Below are 18,038 nucleotides of genomic sequence, written 5' to 3'. Positions count from 1 at the left end.
CAAATTCCACTTCCGGTTATCGGAAATCGCTGAAAATTTGATAAAGAAAAACAAATTTGATATAATGCTTTGAAATTTCACTAATCTGGCTTTAACAATACTCAAGTTATAATGTTTACACACACAGAAATACAAACAAGTTTGCAAAACTATGTTTTTTCCGACTCAGTGAGGTATAAAACGTGGAGATTTACAAATATCTCATTTTTTGCACGTTTACAATACTTTCTCTATACTTCGTATACGAGAAAATAAAAATTAATTTGAAATCGAGTGTTAAAAATGATACCCAATAAGTTTCACTTCACTCATCTTCCAATTTTATAATATGAAGAAAAGTACTATTTCATCAAAATATTATTTCAATCTAGAGATTTACTTATCAAGATGTACGCTATGAATTGAATACAATTTTCTCGGCCAAAAATATAAAAATGAAAATTTGTTTAAAAACAACAAAGTTACCATTGTATAGCCGAGTTTTTAACAAAAACAGTTAAGTCATGTAACCATTGTGGACATTTAATATGGTATTGTGTTGACTAATAATGTATATAATGTGCTTTTAATTTTTCTAAGGGAATTGGTAGCCTGTGGTATATTAAACGTGTCGAATTTTTGGCTATGTAGCTATTTCTTAGCTTTGTGACTAATATCTTTTAACGTGTGGTAAAGCACATTGTGTTTTGACCAATAACTATTTTATAAAATATATTTCTCAAACAAATATAACATTAAAAATAAGGGCATATTATTCGTCCGTCTAAAATATAATGAAAAGTGTGGTGCGATAGTTTAATTTTTTATAGTAAATCCATTCGTAAAACAATACCTAGTATAAAAACAACTTAACACAATCAACTTAAACCCCAAACTAAGCTAAATACTAACATGAAAACCATCGGTTAAAATTACAGCATTTTAAAATTCAAATGTTATATAAGTAGGGGCGGAACTACAGTGCCGCCAGACCCCGCAATAGGGGTGGGGTGGCACGCGTTTAGGGGTCCCACGGCCGACCATAATCATTTTTTTTTATAGTTAAAAAAATATTCAATTTTCTTGCATTTCGGACTCGATGGTTGTTTGTAAAACCAATACTGTAACTGCTATTGGGATATTTTTATTCTATAGACACCATCCCACGCTCTTAGTTTTTCTTTATCCCTTTGTTTTTATACCATTGTGAAAGCCGAGTCTTTCTTCCCCTACAATCAAACACACGCTGTTGACGAAAAAATTTTTATGAAAAAGAAATCCATTGCGCGAGAGGCCACTGCCATGACTTATTTCCTTTTTTTTTAGATTTGTAATTAAAAAAACAAGTGCTTCTTTTAATTATTGTTTTTTAAAAATAAAAAAATTTAAAAAAATGACACAGTACAAAAAGGGAAATGTATTTTAAATATTAATTATAAATTAAATTAATAATATAAATACGAAAAAATATATAAATAAACATAACACGAGAAACCATTAAAGATACAAAGATATATATATATATATATATATATATATATATATATATATATATATATATATATATATATAGAGAGAGAGAGAGAGAGAGAGAGAGAGAGAGAGAGAGAGATAGATGTAGAAGTAGAAGTAGAAGTAGAAGTAGCAGTAGTAGTAGAAGTAGAAGTAGATGTAGATGTAGATGTAGATGTAGATGTAGATGTAGATGTAGATGTAGATGTAGATGTAGATGTAGATGTAGATGTAGATGTAGATGTAGATGTAGATGTAGATGTAGATGTAGATGTAGATGTAGATGTAGATGTAGATGTAGATGTAGATGTAGATGTAGATGTAGATGTAGATGTAGATGTAGATGTAGATGTAGATGTAGATGTAGATGTAGATGTAGATGTAGATGTAGATGTAGATGTAGATGTAGATGTAGATGTAGATGTAGATGTAGATGTAGATGTAGATGTAGATGTAGATGTAGATGTAGATGTAGATGTAGATGTAGATGTAGATGTAGATGTAGATGTAGATGTAGATGTAGATGTAGATGTAGATGTAGATGTAGATGTAGATGTAGATGTAGATGTAGATGTAGATGTAGATGTAGATGTAGATGTAGATGTAGATGTAGATGTAGATGTAGATGTAGATGTAGATGTAGATGTAGATGTAGATGTAGATGTAGATGTAGATGTAGATGTAGATGTAGATGTAGATGTAGATGTAGATGTAGATGTAGATGTAGATGTAGATGTAGATGTAGATGTAGATGTAGATGTAGATGTAGATGTAGATGTCGATGTCGATGTCGGTGTCGGTGTCGGTGTCGATCTAGATAGAGATAAGGATGGGGTTGGGTATGGGTATGGGTATGGGTATGGGTATGGGGATAGTGATAGTGATAGGGATAGGGATAGGGATACGGATATGAATATGGATATGGATATGGGTAAGGGTATGGGTCTGGGTATGGGTATGGGTATGGGTATGGGTATGGGTATGTGTATGGGTAAGGGTATGGGTATTGGTATGCGTATGGGTATGTGTATGGGTATGGTTCAATTTAGGCGCCATAGCGCTCAAGGTATAACCCAGAACGCCAAATCGTACCCTGCAGGGATGCCGAGGGACGATCCTGATTATGATTAGTGAACGACTAACTCTTATACTACATCCTATGCATACTCTTTCGCACTTAGGCGCCTGAGCGCTCGCGGGACAGCCAGATAAAGTCAAAATTTATTGTTGCCCATTATATTATTAGTGTATAGCCTTTTTTAAAAGAACCTACGCGCCATAGTGCTCACAGGGAGCCCTAGGCGCTTCTGGTGATGTAATAGACGGGGGCGCCGGCGACTGCGCGTGTTTTACACCTGAATAAAGTACTACTCCTTACCCGCTATGCCGGACGCCCGATTAACGGATACCAAGTGCTTAGATAGTCGCTCTGGAACTATGGACGCCAAACCGTGTATTCACAAAAATCGCACCCTCCCGGGGCATCGCCCTTGCGTAATTAAAAAAGATGTTTTTGCAGAAACCTCCCCTGAAGTGCTCTACTGAACTGACCAAAGTTTTGTGACGATCGGATGAACAGTGTCAAACCACAATCGACTTTTAATTTTATATACCGTATATCGAGATGAATCGAATCGAGCCCTCCCTGCGAATTTCAATTTTAGTTTTTCGCAAAAACTTTCCCAAGAGTATTCTCAACAACTTCCCAAAGTTTCATGATGATCAGATGAAAGGTGTTGTAATGCATAATTTAAAAAAAACACACAGACACACATACATTGCTTTTTATATATTGAGATATAGATAGATATATCCTTAATAATTAATAATAGATATGTTTTTTACCATAGCCAAGACTTCCTTTACACACAATTTAAACAATTCCGCCAAATATACCATTGACATCTACAGTAGCTTATATTGTATTTGTTTAGTATAGATCCGAATGTAGGCCTATGTATATATTTATTTTTTATTTTTTCTTCGATCTTATGACCAACCAGGTTCACCATTCAAGTTAACCTTTTCCTATTATTCAGATATTAATTTAAATGCTTCTTACTGTTTAAGTAGGCCTATGTCTTTTACTGTCGGCTCCCTACTTTATATTTTAATGTAAAATAAAAAGTTTTAATCACTATTGATACTATCTTGATTACTGTTTTACAGATTTTTATCGTTCAATTGATTTTCATTTTTTTTTTTTTTTTTCGTCTTTTTTATTTTGCAGAGTAAGTTATGTTTTTCTTCTTATAAAAAAGATGTTGTAAAAATTTCAATCTGAACTAATGCTAACAGTCACCTCACAAGTGTTTTCATGAAAGTAGAAACTAATAGCTGAGTTTGCCGTTATTTTACTAAACAGGGAACACGTAGAACAGGTATAGCTATTTATTACCTCCGAACGCTAGCCACGGGTGACAGGCTACGCTTCAAGATAAGAATGATTCCTGGTTCTGAATGGTAACTGGATCGTTTTTTTTTTTTTTTTTTGTCTCTTAAATAGTTGTCTATTTATTGAGTAAGGTATATTTTTAACATTATTTCTTTAGTAAAATTGCTGGTCTTTTAAAATACTTCAGATTTAAAAGTGACCAATTCTGGTACAAATTAAAAGCCTGTTATTATAAAGGATTTATGTCGCTTTTTATTTTTTTTAAAATAGAATTTTTATAAAGTCAAGGTTTGTTTTAAATATTATTAGGAGGTTCACAATCTATCTATGTGACAAAACGTATGTCCCTGGTACGATCGACTTTCCAATTGCATATACGATGTCGAGGAGGCAAGATGGTGAATGGGGCAATATGTTTGCTACAGGCAGAGGAACTATTGTACGATACCCCAAACAAAATTTCACGGCGCAGGATAATTTTCAGGTGGACTTGGAAATCTTGGATGGACTTGTAAAGGTCAGGTTAGGTTGTATCTTAAAACTGACAGATTTTAATTTTGAGAGATATCTTGCAGAGTAGGGACTGACCTACGGTCGGGTTGGACAACGTGGGGGGGGGGGGGGGGGGGACAGTGTTTCTTCCACACTTTTTTTCTCCGGGGGGGGGGGGGGGGGCAAATGGAATTTTCGGTGGGGGGGGGGGGGGGGCGGCGGTAGACTTTCCTCGGGGGCGGGGGGGGGGGGACACTGTTAAAAATATATATTTTCTATATAAATTTCATTTCGTTCGGGAGGGGGGGGGGGTATGTAAATTGATTTTGAATTTAATTAAAAAAATAAGATCTTTAAATTCACCTGAGCATTTTAAATTGAATCTTTATTATATGTGTTTAAATAATTAACAATATTAAAGTTTTATTTTCAGGCTTATGTTGATAATAAATTCACTGGAGAATTAGTTGTAGATACGTCGAGTGTCTATTTTCAATATCTTCAAGGTGAGGGTTATAGTCAAAGTACTTCAGAGTGTTATCGCCTCCCATAAACATTTCAAAATGAGTGTCGACAAATTGTCATAGTGAGCCAAATGCCCGTAGACTATTTATGCAGTAAAAATCTTGAAAATTAAACAATGTTAAAATTAAGTAAATTTAACGCCGTTTTAGTTTATAAAAATTTAATAAAATAGCTAGAACTTGTTTTATAAAACGGTGCTTAGAAATTTTGATTTGATATTACATTGACACATGCTGTGCCACTATGATCAGATGCGTTTCGATTGTTGTAATTCAAACCACCGTTTTTTTAAATTGAATATAGTTGCCTTAATAAACTCAGAGTATATCTATAGTGATGATATAAACACCGACAATACTATTATAAATAGTACTTAAAGAATTTCGCCTGATTAAAAAATATTTTTATATATAACTAAATTTAACTTTATAATTTACTCATATCCTTAAGTGCAGTCAACCTAATTGAAAACTTTTTTAGGCTTTTTGAGCTATCGTCGGACAACTCTTAAACGTATACTAAACCTATATAAACCTAAGCAATTTACATACAGACATATTAGAGCCAGAACTACAACTACACTCACACCTAGACCAACATCTAATCCAACAGCTACAGCTACAGCTAAAATATACACTTACACTTACACCTACACCTACACCTACACCTACACCTACACCTACACCTACACCTACACCTACACCTACACCTACACCTACACCTACACCTACACCTACACCTACACCTACACCTACACCTACACCTACACCTACACCTACACCTACACCTACACCTACACCTACACCTACACCTACACCTACACCTACACCTACACCTACACCTACACCTACACCTACACCTACACCTACACCTACACCTACACCTACAAATACCCCTACCCCTACCCCTACCCATACACCTACACCTACACCTACACCTACACCTACACCTACACCTACACCTACACCTACACCTACACCTACACCTACACCTACACCTACACCTACACCTACACCTACACCTACACCTACACCTACACCTACACCTACACCTACACCTACACCTACACCTACACCTACACCTACACCTACACCTACACCTACACCTACACCTACACCTACACCTACACCTACACCTACACCTACACCTACACCTACACCTACACCTACACCTACACCTACACCTACACCTACACCTACACCTACACCTACACCTACACCTACACCTACACCTACACTTATTCCTACACCTACACTCACACTTGCGTCCGCATATTTGCAAACATTCGCGTTTACATTCAAGCCACACCAACATCTACAAATTGATGGTATCTGTTATTTATTTTTGTTGTTTTTGCCTTGTTGCTATGAATTCTTCTAATTTTCATTCGGGCGCCAAGAAAACTCTTTACTCCTACTCCAACACCTATAGTCACATCTACTCCTTCACCAACACCAACACTCAAACTACCATACACCCACATTAACAACAAACCTACACCCACATCCACACCAACACACGCATATACTTACAACGTCAGCGGTACAGACACCTACTTAACACTCATTCCTTTATCAGCACCAGATTAATATGTCCATTCTCTAAAAGGAAATTCACTTTTTTCTATTTAAGATAATCACTTCTACAAAATAATGTGAAGGTGAAGGGTAAAATGTTTTAAAAGAAATATGTAATTTTTCAATTGAAGCAATATTCGCTTGAAATCAATAATTTCCTAATGAAAAAACAATAGACAAAACATTTTTTAAAAATTTATTTCATGATTTCTTTATATATACTACTTGGAGAGGTATTTTCTATGATTCAGTTGGTCATTTATATTTTTTGTAATTTCTTGTCCTTAGTGTTTCTTCCAGACTTTTTTCTCCGAGAGGGGGGGGGGGGGGCACTTGACATTTTCGGGGGGGGGGGGGGGCGGTCAACATTTTTAGGGGGGGGGGGGCGGACACTAGTAAAAGTGTATGTTTACTATATAAAATCCATCTCGTTCGGGGGGTGGGTACGGTAGACTTTCCAGATGCCTGGAAGAAACTCTGATTGTCCTACCAAACATCAGGGTTTACGAGTGCCGAAGTTATAATTTTGTTGGCAAAAATGTTTTGGCTTTCAAATATGATTAGAGTTACCCACTTTAAAGCGAATTTCAAATCAACAAAAGAAATTATAATTGATTATTACAGTTATAAATAATCAAATTTTAGATTTTAAAAAAGTATTATGATACTTCGAATTTGGATATACGTACCGGCTAATTATTTAACAGTTTATTTCAAAGTTACAATATCATATTTTGAAACAAAATTATTTAAACTCTTCAACTTTTTGTTTTACTATTCCCCAATGTAATGTTATCAGAGAATGTTTAAAAGTTAACTTTGTCATATTTTTTTCTAAATATGTATTTATCTATACTATATCACAATAAAATGGGTTGCAGTTAAAAATACCAATCGTATTGTGTTGTTTAATTTCTCCTTGTCAGGTAATTGTACTGGATTAGAAATATCCAATACAGTGTTTCGACCGACCTTAACGAATAGCCAACAATAGATAATTACGATGAAATCATACCTTGGCGATTTTTTTGTCACGTTCCTAACATTACACACATAGTTCCTCACACAAACCACACACTATGTTTGTCAATTTGTCAATGGCCCTAACATTACACACATAGTTCCTCACACAAACCACACACTATGTTTGTCAATTTGTCAATGGCCCTAACATTACACACATAGTTCCTCACACAAACCACACACTATGTTTGTCAATGGCCCTAACATTACACACATAGTTACTCACACAAACCACACACTATGTTTGTCAATTTGTCAATGGCCCTAACATTACACACATAGTTCCCCACACAAACCACACACTATGTTTGTCAATGTCCCTAACATTACACACATAGTTCCTCACACAAACCACACACTATGTTTGTCAATTTGTCAATGGCCCTAACATTACACACATAGTTCCTCACACAAACCACACACTATGTTTGTCAATGTCCCTAACATTACACACATAGTTACTCACACAAACCACACACTATGTTTGTCAATGGCCCTAACATTACACACATAGTTCCTCACACAAACCACACACTATGTTTGTCAATTTGTCAATGGCCCTAACATTACACACATAGTTCCTCACACAAACCACACACTATGTTTGTCAATGGCCTAACATTACACATAGTTCCTCACACAAACCACACACTATGTTTGTCAATTTGTCAATGGCCCTAACATTACACACATAGTTCCTCACACAAACCACACACTATGTTTGTCAATGGCCCTAACTTTACACACATGGTTCCTCACACAAACCACACACTATGTTTGTCAATTTGTCAATGTCCCTAACATTACACACATAGTTCCTCACACAAACCACACACTATGTTTGTCAATTTGTCAATGGCCCTAACATTACACACATAGTTCCCCACACAAACCACACACTATGTTTGTCAATTTGTCAATGGCCCTAACATTACACACATAGTTCCTCACACAAACCACACACTATGTTTGTCAATGTCCCTAACATTACACACATAGTTCCTCACACAAACCACACACTATGTTTGTCAATTTGTCAATGGCCCTAACATTACACACATAGTTCCCCACACAAACCACACACTATGTTTGTCAATGTCCCTAACATTACACACATAGTTCCTCACACAAACCACACACTATGTTTGTCAATTTGTCAATGGCCCTAACATTACACACATAGTTCCTCACACAAACCACACACTATGTTTGTCAATGGCCCTAACATTACACACATAGTTCCTCACACAAACCACACACTATGTTTGTCAATTTGTCAATGGCCCTAACATTACACACATAGTTCCTCACACAAACCACACACTATGTTTGTCAATGGCCCTAACATTACACACATAGTTCCTCACACAAACCACACACTATGTTTGTCAATTTGTCAATGGCCCTAACATTACACACATAGTTCCTCACACAAACCACACACTATGTTTGTCAATGGCCCTAACATTACACACATAGTTACTCACACAAACCACACACTATGTTTGTCAATGTCCCTAACATTACACACATAGTTCCTCACACAAACCACACACTATGTTTGTCAATTTGTCAATGGCCCTAACATTACACACATAGTTCCTCACACAAACCACACACTATGTATGTCAATGGCCCTAACATTACACACATAGTTCCTCACACAAACCACACACTATGTTTGTCAATGGCCCTAACATTACACACATAGTTCCTCACACAAACCACACACTATGTTTGTCAATGGCCCTAACATTACACACATAGTTCCTCACACAAACCACACACTATGTTTGTCAATGGCCCTAACATTACACACATAGTTCCCCACACAAACCACACACTATGTTTGTCAATGGCCCTAACATTACACACATAGTTCCTCACACAAACCACACACTATGTTTGTCAATTTGTCAATGGCCCTAACATTACACACATAGTTCCTCACACAAACCACACACTATGTTTGTCAATTTGTCAATGGCCCTAACATTACACACATAGTTCCTCACACAAACCACACACTATGTTTGTCAATGGCCCTAACATTACACACATAGTTCCTCACACAAACCACACACTATGTTTGTCAATGGCCCTAACATTACACACATAGTTCCTCACACAAACCACACACTATGTTTGTCAATTTGTCAATGGCCCTAACATTACACACATAGTTCCTCACACAAACCACACACTATGTTTGTCAATGGCCCTAACATTACACACATAGTTACTCACACAAACCACACACTATGTTTGTCAATTTGTCAATGGCCCTAACATTACACACATAGTTCCTCACACAAACCACACACTATGTTTGTCAATGGCCCTAACATTACACACATAGTTACTCACACAAACCACACACTATGTTTGTCAATTTGTCAATGGCCCTAACATTACACACATAGTTCCCCACACAAACCACACACTATGTTTGTCAATTTGTCAATGGCCCTAACATTACACACATAGTTCCTCACACAAACCACACACTATGTTTGTCAATGGCCCTAACATTACACACATAGTTCCTCACACAAACCACACACTATGTTTGTCAATTTGTCAATGGCCCTAACATTACACACATAGTTCCTCACACAAACCACACACTATGTTTGTCAATGTCCCTAACATTACACACATAGTTCCTCACACAAACCACACACTATGTTTGTCAATGGCCCTAACATTACACACATAGTTACTCACACAAACCACACACTATGTTTGTCAATGTCCCTAACATTACACACATAGTTGCTCACACAAACCACACGATTTGTTTGTCACGTCCCTAACATTACACACATAGTTCCTCACACAAACCACACACTATGTTTGTCAATTTGTCAATGGCCCTAACATTACACACATAGTTCCTCACACAAACCACACACTATGTTTGTCAATGGCCCTAACATTACACACATAGTTCCTCACACAAACCACACACTATGTATGTCAATGTCCCTAACATTACACACATAGTTCCTCACACAAACCACACACTATGTTTGTCAATGGCCCTAACATTACACACATAGTTCCTCACACAAACCACACACTATGTATGTCAATGTCCCTAACATTACACACATAGTTCCTCACACAAACCACACACTATGTTTGTCAATTTGTCAATGGCCCTAACATTACACACATAGTTCCTCACACAAACCACACACTATGTATGTCAATGGCCCTAACATTACACACATAGTTCCTCACACAAACCACACACTATGTTTGTCAATGGCCCTAACATTACACACATAGTTCCTCACACAAACCACACACTATGTTTGTCAATGGCCCTAACATTACACACATAGTTCCTCACACAAACCACACACTATGTTTGTCAATGGCCCTAACATTACACACATAGTTCCCCACACAAACCACACACTATGTTTGTCAATGGCCCTAACATTACACACATAGTTCCTCACACAAACCACACACTATGTTTGTCAATTTGTCAATGGCCCTAACATTACACACATAGTTCCTCACACAAACCACACACTATGTTTGTCAATGGCCCTAACATTACACACATAGTTCCCCACACAAACCACACACTATGTTTGTCAATGGCCCTAACATTACACACATAGTTCCTCACACAAACCACACACTATGTTTGTCAATTTGTCAATGGCCCTAACATTACACACATAGTTCCTCACACACACCACACACTATGTTTGTCAATGGCCCTAACATTACACACATAGTTCCTCACACAAACCACACACTATGTTTGTCAATTTGTCAATGGCCCTAACATTACACACATAGTTCCTCACACAAACCACACACTATGTTTGTCAATGGCCCTAACATTACACACATAGTTCCTCACACAAACCACACACTATGTTTGTCAATGGCCCTAACATTACACACATAGTTCCTCACACAAACCACACACTATGTTTGTCAATTTGTCAATGGCCCTAACATTACACACATAGTTCCTCACACAAACCACACACTATGTTTGTCAATGGCCCTAACATTACACACATAGTTACTCACACAAACCACACACTATGTTTGTCAATTTGTCAATGGCCCTAACATTACACACATAGTTCCCCACACAAACCACACACTATGTTTGTCAATTTGTCAATGGCCCTAACATTACACACATAGTTCATCACACAAACCACACACTATGTTTGTCAATTTGTCAATGGCCCTAACATTACACACATAGTTCCTCACACAAACCACACACTATGGTTGTCAATTTGTCAATGGCCCTAACATTACACACATAGTTCCTCACACAAACCACACACTATGTTTGTCAATGGCCCTAACATTACACACATAGTTCCTCACACAAACCACACACTATGTTTGTCAATTTGTCAATGTCCCTAACATTACACACATAGTTCCTCACACAAACCACACACTATGTTTGTCAATTTGTCAATGTCCCTAACATTACACACATAGTTCCTCACACAAACCACACACTATGTTTGTCAATGTCCCTAACATTACACACATAGTTCCTCACACAAACCACACACTATGTTTGTCAATGGCCCTAACATTACACACATAGTTCCTCCCACAAACCACACACTATGTATGTCAATGTCCCTAACATTACACACATAGTTCCTCACACAAACCACACACTATGTTTGTCAATTTGTCAATGTCCCTAACATTACACACATAGTTACTCACACAAACCACACACTATGTTTGTCAATGTCCCTAACATTACACACATAGTTCCTCACACAAACCACACACTATGTTTGTCAATGGCCCTAACATTACACACATAGTTCCTCACACAAACCACACACTTTGTTTGTCAATGGCCCTAACATTACACACATAGTTCCTCACACAAACCACACACTATGTATGTCAATGTCCCTAACATTACACACATAGTTCCTCACACAAACCACACACTATGTTTGTCAATTTGTCAAAGTCCCTAACATTACACACATAGTTACTCACACAAACCACACACTATGTTTGTCAATGGCCCTAACATTACACACATAGTTCCTCACACAAACCACACACTATGTTTGTCAATGGCCCTAACATTACACACATGGTTCCTCACACAAACCACACACTATGTTTGTCAATGGCCCTAACATTACACACATAGTTACTCACACAAACCACACACTATGTTTGTCAATTTGTCAATGGCCCTAACATTACACACATAGTTCCTCACACAAACCACACACTATGTTTGTCAATGGCCCTAACATTACACACATAGTTCCTCACACAAACCACACACTATGTTTGTCAATGGCCCTAACATTACACACATAGTTCCTCACACAAACCACACACTATGTTTGTCAATTTGTCAATGGCCCTAACATTACACACATAGTTCCTCACACAAACCACACACTATGTTTGTCAATGGCCCTAACATTACACACATAGTTACTCACACAAACCACACACTATGTTTGTCAATTTGTCAATGGCCCTAACATTACACACATAGTTCCTCACACAAACCACACACTATGTTTGTCAATGGCCCTAACATTACACACATAGTTCCCCACACAAACCACACACTATGTTTGTCAATTTGTCAATGGCCCTAACATTACACACATAGTTCCTCACACAAACCACACACTATGTTTGTCAATGTCCCTAACATTACACACATAGTTCCTCACACAAACCACACACTATGTTTGTCAATGGCCCTAACATTACACACATAGTTACTCACACAAACCACACACTATGTTTGTCAATGTCCCTAACATTACACACATAGTTGCTCACACAAACCACACGATTTGTTTGTCACGTCCCTAACATTACACACATAGTTCCTCACACAAACCACACACTATGTTTGTCAATTTGTCAATGGCCCTAACATTACACACATAGTTCCTCACACAAACCACACACTATGTTTGTCAATGGCCCTAACATTACACACATAGTTCCTCACACAAACCACACACTATGTTTGTCAATTTGTCAATGGCCCTAACATTACACACATAGTTCCTCACACAAACCACACACTATGTTTGTCAATGGCCCTAACATTACACACATAGTTCCTCACACAAACCACACACTATGTATGTCAATGTCCCTAACATTACACACATAGTTCCTCACACAAACCACACACTATGTTTGTCAATGGCCCTAACATTACACACATAGTTCCTCACACAAACCACACACTATGTATGTCAATGTCCCTAACATTACACACATAGTTCCTCACACAAACCACACACTATGTTTGTCAATTTGTCAATGGCCCTAACATTACACACATAGTTCCTCACACAAACCACACACTATGTATGTCAATGGCCCTAACATTACACACATAGTTCCTCACACAAACCACACACTATGTTTGTCAATGGCCCTAACATTACACACATAGTTCCTCACACAAACCACACACTATGTTTGTCAATGGCCCTAACATTACACACATAGTTCCTCACACAAACCACACACTATGTTTGTCAATGGCCCTAACATTACACACATAGTTCCCCACACAAACCACACACTATGTTTGTCAATGGCCCTAACATTACACACATAGTTCCTCACACAAACCACACACTATGTTTGTCAATTTGTCAATGGCCCTAACATTACACACATAGTTCCTCACACAAACCACACACTATGTTTGTCAATGGCCCTAACATTACACACATAGTTCCCCACACAAACCACACACTATGTTTGTCAATTTGTCAATGGCCCTAACATTACACACATAGTTCATCACACAAACCACACACTATGTTTGTCAATTTGTCAATGGCCCTAACATTACACACATAGTTCCTCACACAAACCACACACTATGTTTGTCAATTTGTCAATGGCCCTAACATTACACACATAGTACCTCACACAAACCACACACTCTGTTTGTCAATGGCCCTAACATTACACACATAGTTCCCCACACAAACCACACACTATGTTTGTCAATTTGTCAATGGCCCTAACATTACACACATAGTTCCTCACACAAACCACACACTATGTTTGTCAATTTGTCAATGGCCCTAACATTACACACATAGTACCTCACACAAACCACACACTATGTTTGTCAATGGCCCTAACATTACACACATAGTTCCTCCCACAAACCACACACTATGTATGTCAATGTCCCTAACATTACACACATAGTTCCTCACACAAACCACACACTATGTTTGTCAATTTGTCAATGTCCCTAACATTACACACATAGTTCCTCACACAAACCACACACTATGTTTGTCAATGTCCCTAACATTACACACATAGTTCCTCACACAAACCACACACTATGTTTGTCAATGGCCCTAACATTACACACATAGTTCCTCCCACAAACCACACACTATGTATGTCAATGTCCCTAACATTACACACATAGTTCCTCACACAAACCACACACTATGTTTGTCAATTTGTCAATGTCCCTAACATTACACACATAGTTACTCACACAAACCACACACTATGTTTGTCAATGGCCCTAACATTACACACATAGTTCCTCACACAAACCACACACTATGTTTGTCAATGGCCCTAACATTACACACATAGTTCCTCACACAAACCACACACTATGTTTGTCAATGGCCCTAACATTACACACATAGTTCCTCACACAAACCACACACTATGTATGTCAATGTCCCTAACATTACACACATAGTTCCTCACACAAACCACACACTATGTTTGTCAATTTGTCAAAGTCCCTAACATTACACACATAGTTACTCACACAAACCACACACTATGTTTGTCAATGGCCCTAACATTACACACATAGTTCCTCACACAAACCACACACTATGTTTGTCAATGGCCCTAACATTACACACATGGTTCCTCACACAAACCACACACTATGTTTGTCAATGGCCCTAACATTACACACATAGTTACTCACACAAACCACACACTATGTTTGTCAATTTGTCAATGGCCCTAACATTACACACATAGTTCCTCACACAAACCACACACTATGTTTGTCAATGGCCCTAACATTACACACATAGTTCCTCACACAAACCACACACTATGTTTGTCAATGGCCCTAACATTACACACATAGTTCCTCACACAAACCACACGATTTGTTTGTCACGTTCCTAACATTACACACATAGTTCCTCACACAAACCACACACTATGTTTGTCAATGGCCCTAACATTACACACATAGTTCCTCACACAAACCACACACTATGTTTGTCAATGGCCCTAACATTACACACATAGTTCCTCACACAAACCACACACTATGTTTGTCAATGGCCCTAACATTACACACATAGTTACTCACACAAACCACACACTATGTTTGTCAATTTGTCAATGGCCCTAACATTACACACATAGTTCCTCACACAAACCACACACTATGTTTGTCAATGGCCCTAACATTACACACATAGTTACTCACACAAACCACACACTATGTTTGTCAATTTGTCAATGGCCCTAACATTACACACATAGTTACTCACACAAACCACACACTATGTTTGTCAATTTGTCAATGGCCCTAACATTACACACATAGTTCCCCACACAAACCACACACTATGTTTGTCAATGGCCCTAACATTACACACATAGTTCCTCACACAAACCACACACTATGTTTGTCAATGGCCCTAACATTACACACATAGTTACTCACACAAACCACACACTATGTTTGTCAATTTGTCAATGGCCCTAACATTACACACATAGTTACTCACACAAACCACACACTATGTTTGTCAATGGCCCTAACATTACACACATAGTTCCTCACACAAACCACACACTATGTTTGTCAATTTGTCAATGGCCCTAACATTACACACATAGTTCATCACACAAACCACACACTATGTTTGTCAATTTGTCAATGGCCCTAACATTACACACATAGTTCCTCACACAAACCACACACTATGTTTGTCAATTTGTCAATGTCCCTAACATTACACACATAGTTCCTCACACAAACCACACACTATGTTTGTCAATGTCCCTAACATTACACACATAGTTCCTCACACAAACCACACACTATGTTTGTCAATGGCCCTAACATTACACACATAGTTCCTCCCACAAACCACACACTATGTATGTCAATGTCCCTAACATTACACACATAGTTCCTCACACAAACCACACACTATGTTTGTCAATTTGTCAATGTCCCTAACATTACACACATAGTTACTCACACAAACCACACACTATGTTTGTCAATGGCCCTAACATTACACACATAGTTCCTCACACAAACCACACACTATGTTTGTCAATGGCCCTAACATTACACACATAGTTCCTCACACAAACCACACACTATGTTTGTCAATGGCCCTAACATTACACACATAGTTCCTCACACAAACCACACACTATGTTTGTCAATTTGTCAAAGTCCCTAACATTACACACATAGTTACTCACACAAACCACACACTATGTATGTCAATGTCCCTAACATTACACACATAGTTCCTCACACAAACCACACACTATGTTTGTCAATTTGTCAAAGTCCCTAACATTACACACATAGTTACTCACACAAACCACACACTATGTTTGTCAATGGCCCTAACATTACACACATAGTTCCTCACACAAACCACACACTATGTTTGTCAATGGCCCTAACATTACACACATGGTTCCTCACACAAACCACACACTATGTTTGTCAATGGCCCTAACATTACACACATAGTTACTCACACAAACCACACACTATGTTTGTCAATTTGTCAATGGCCCTAACATTACACACATAGTTCCTCACACAAACCACACACTATGTTTGTCAATGGCCCTAACATTACACACATAGTTCCTCACACAAACCACACACTATGTTTGTCAATGGCCCTAACATTACACACATAGTTCCTCACACAAACCACACGATTTGTTTGTCACGTTCCTAACATTACACACATAGTTCCTCACACAAACCACACACTATGTTTGTCAATGGCCCTAACATTACACACATAGTTCCTCACACAAACCACACACTATGTTTGTCAATGGCCCTAACATTACACACATAGTTCCTCACACAAACCACACACTATGTTTGTCAATGGCCCTAACATTACACACATAGTTACTCACACAAACCACACACTATGTTTGTCAATTTGTCAATGGCCCTAACATTACACACATAGTTCCTCACACAAACCACACACTATGTTTGTCAATGGCCCTAACATTACACACATAGTTACTCACACAAACCACACACTATGTTTGTCAATTTGTCAATGGCCCTAACATTACACACATAGTTACTCACACAAACCACACACTATGTTTGTCAATTTGTCAATGGCCCTAACATTACACACATAGTTCCCCACACAAACCACACACTATGTTTGTCAATGGCCCTAACATTACACACATAGTTCCTCACACAA

At 37.8% G+C, this 18,038-nt stretch overlaps 1 protein-coding gene across 1 annotated transcript in view; it reads left to right on the top strand.

The window, feature by feature from the left end:
* Positions 1-5,516, top strand: part of LOC131956717 (uncharacterized) — a 54,291-nt gene extending 48,775 nt beyond the window's left edge. Inside the window, exons 6-8 of the mRNA XM_059321278.1 lie at positions 3,857-3,954; positions 4,196-4,403; positions 4,812-5,516. Coding sequence (XP_059177261.1) covers positions 3,857-3,954; positions 4,196-4,403; positions 4,812-4,931 — 426 coding nt within the window. The 3' untranslated portion in view covers positions 4,932-5,516. The remainder of the gene's footprint in view (positions 1-3,856; positions 3,955-4,195; positions 4,404-4,811) is intronic.
* Positions 5,517-18,038: the final 12,522 nt, after the last annotated feature.

This window comes from Physella acuta, unplaced genomic scaffold (assembly GCF_028476545.2).
Source record: "Physella acuta isolate Inbredline_101_S28 unplaced genomic scaffold, ASM2847654v3 ptg001172l, whole genome shotgun sequence".
In the NCBI taxonomy this organism is placed as follows: Eukaryota; Metazoa; Mollusca; class Gastropoda; family Physidae; genus Physella; species Physella acuta.
Note: the sequence above shows the minus strand (reverse complement) of the source record. Positions and strands in the feature narration are given on the sequence as shown.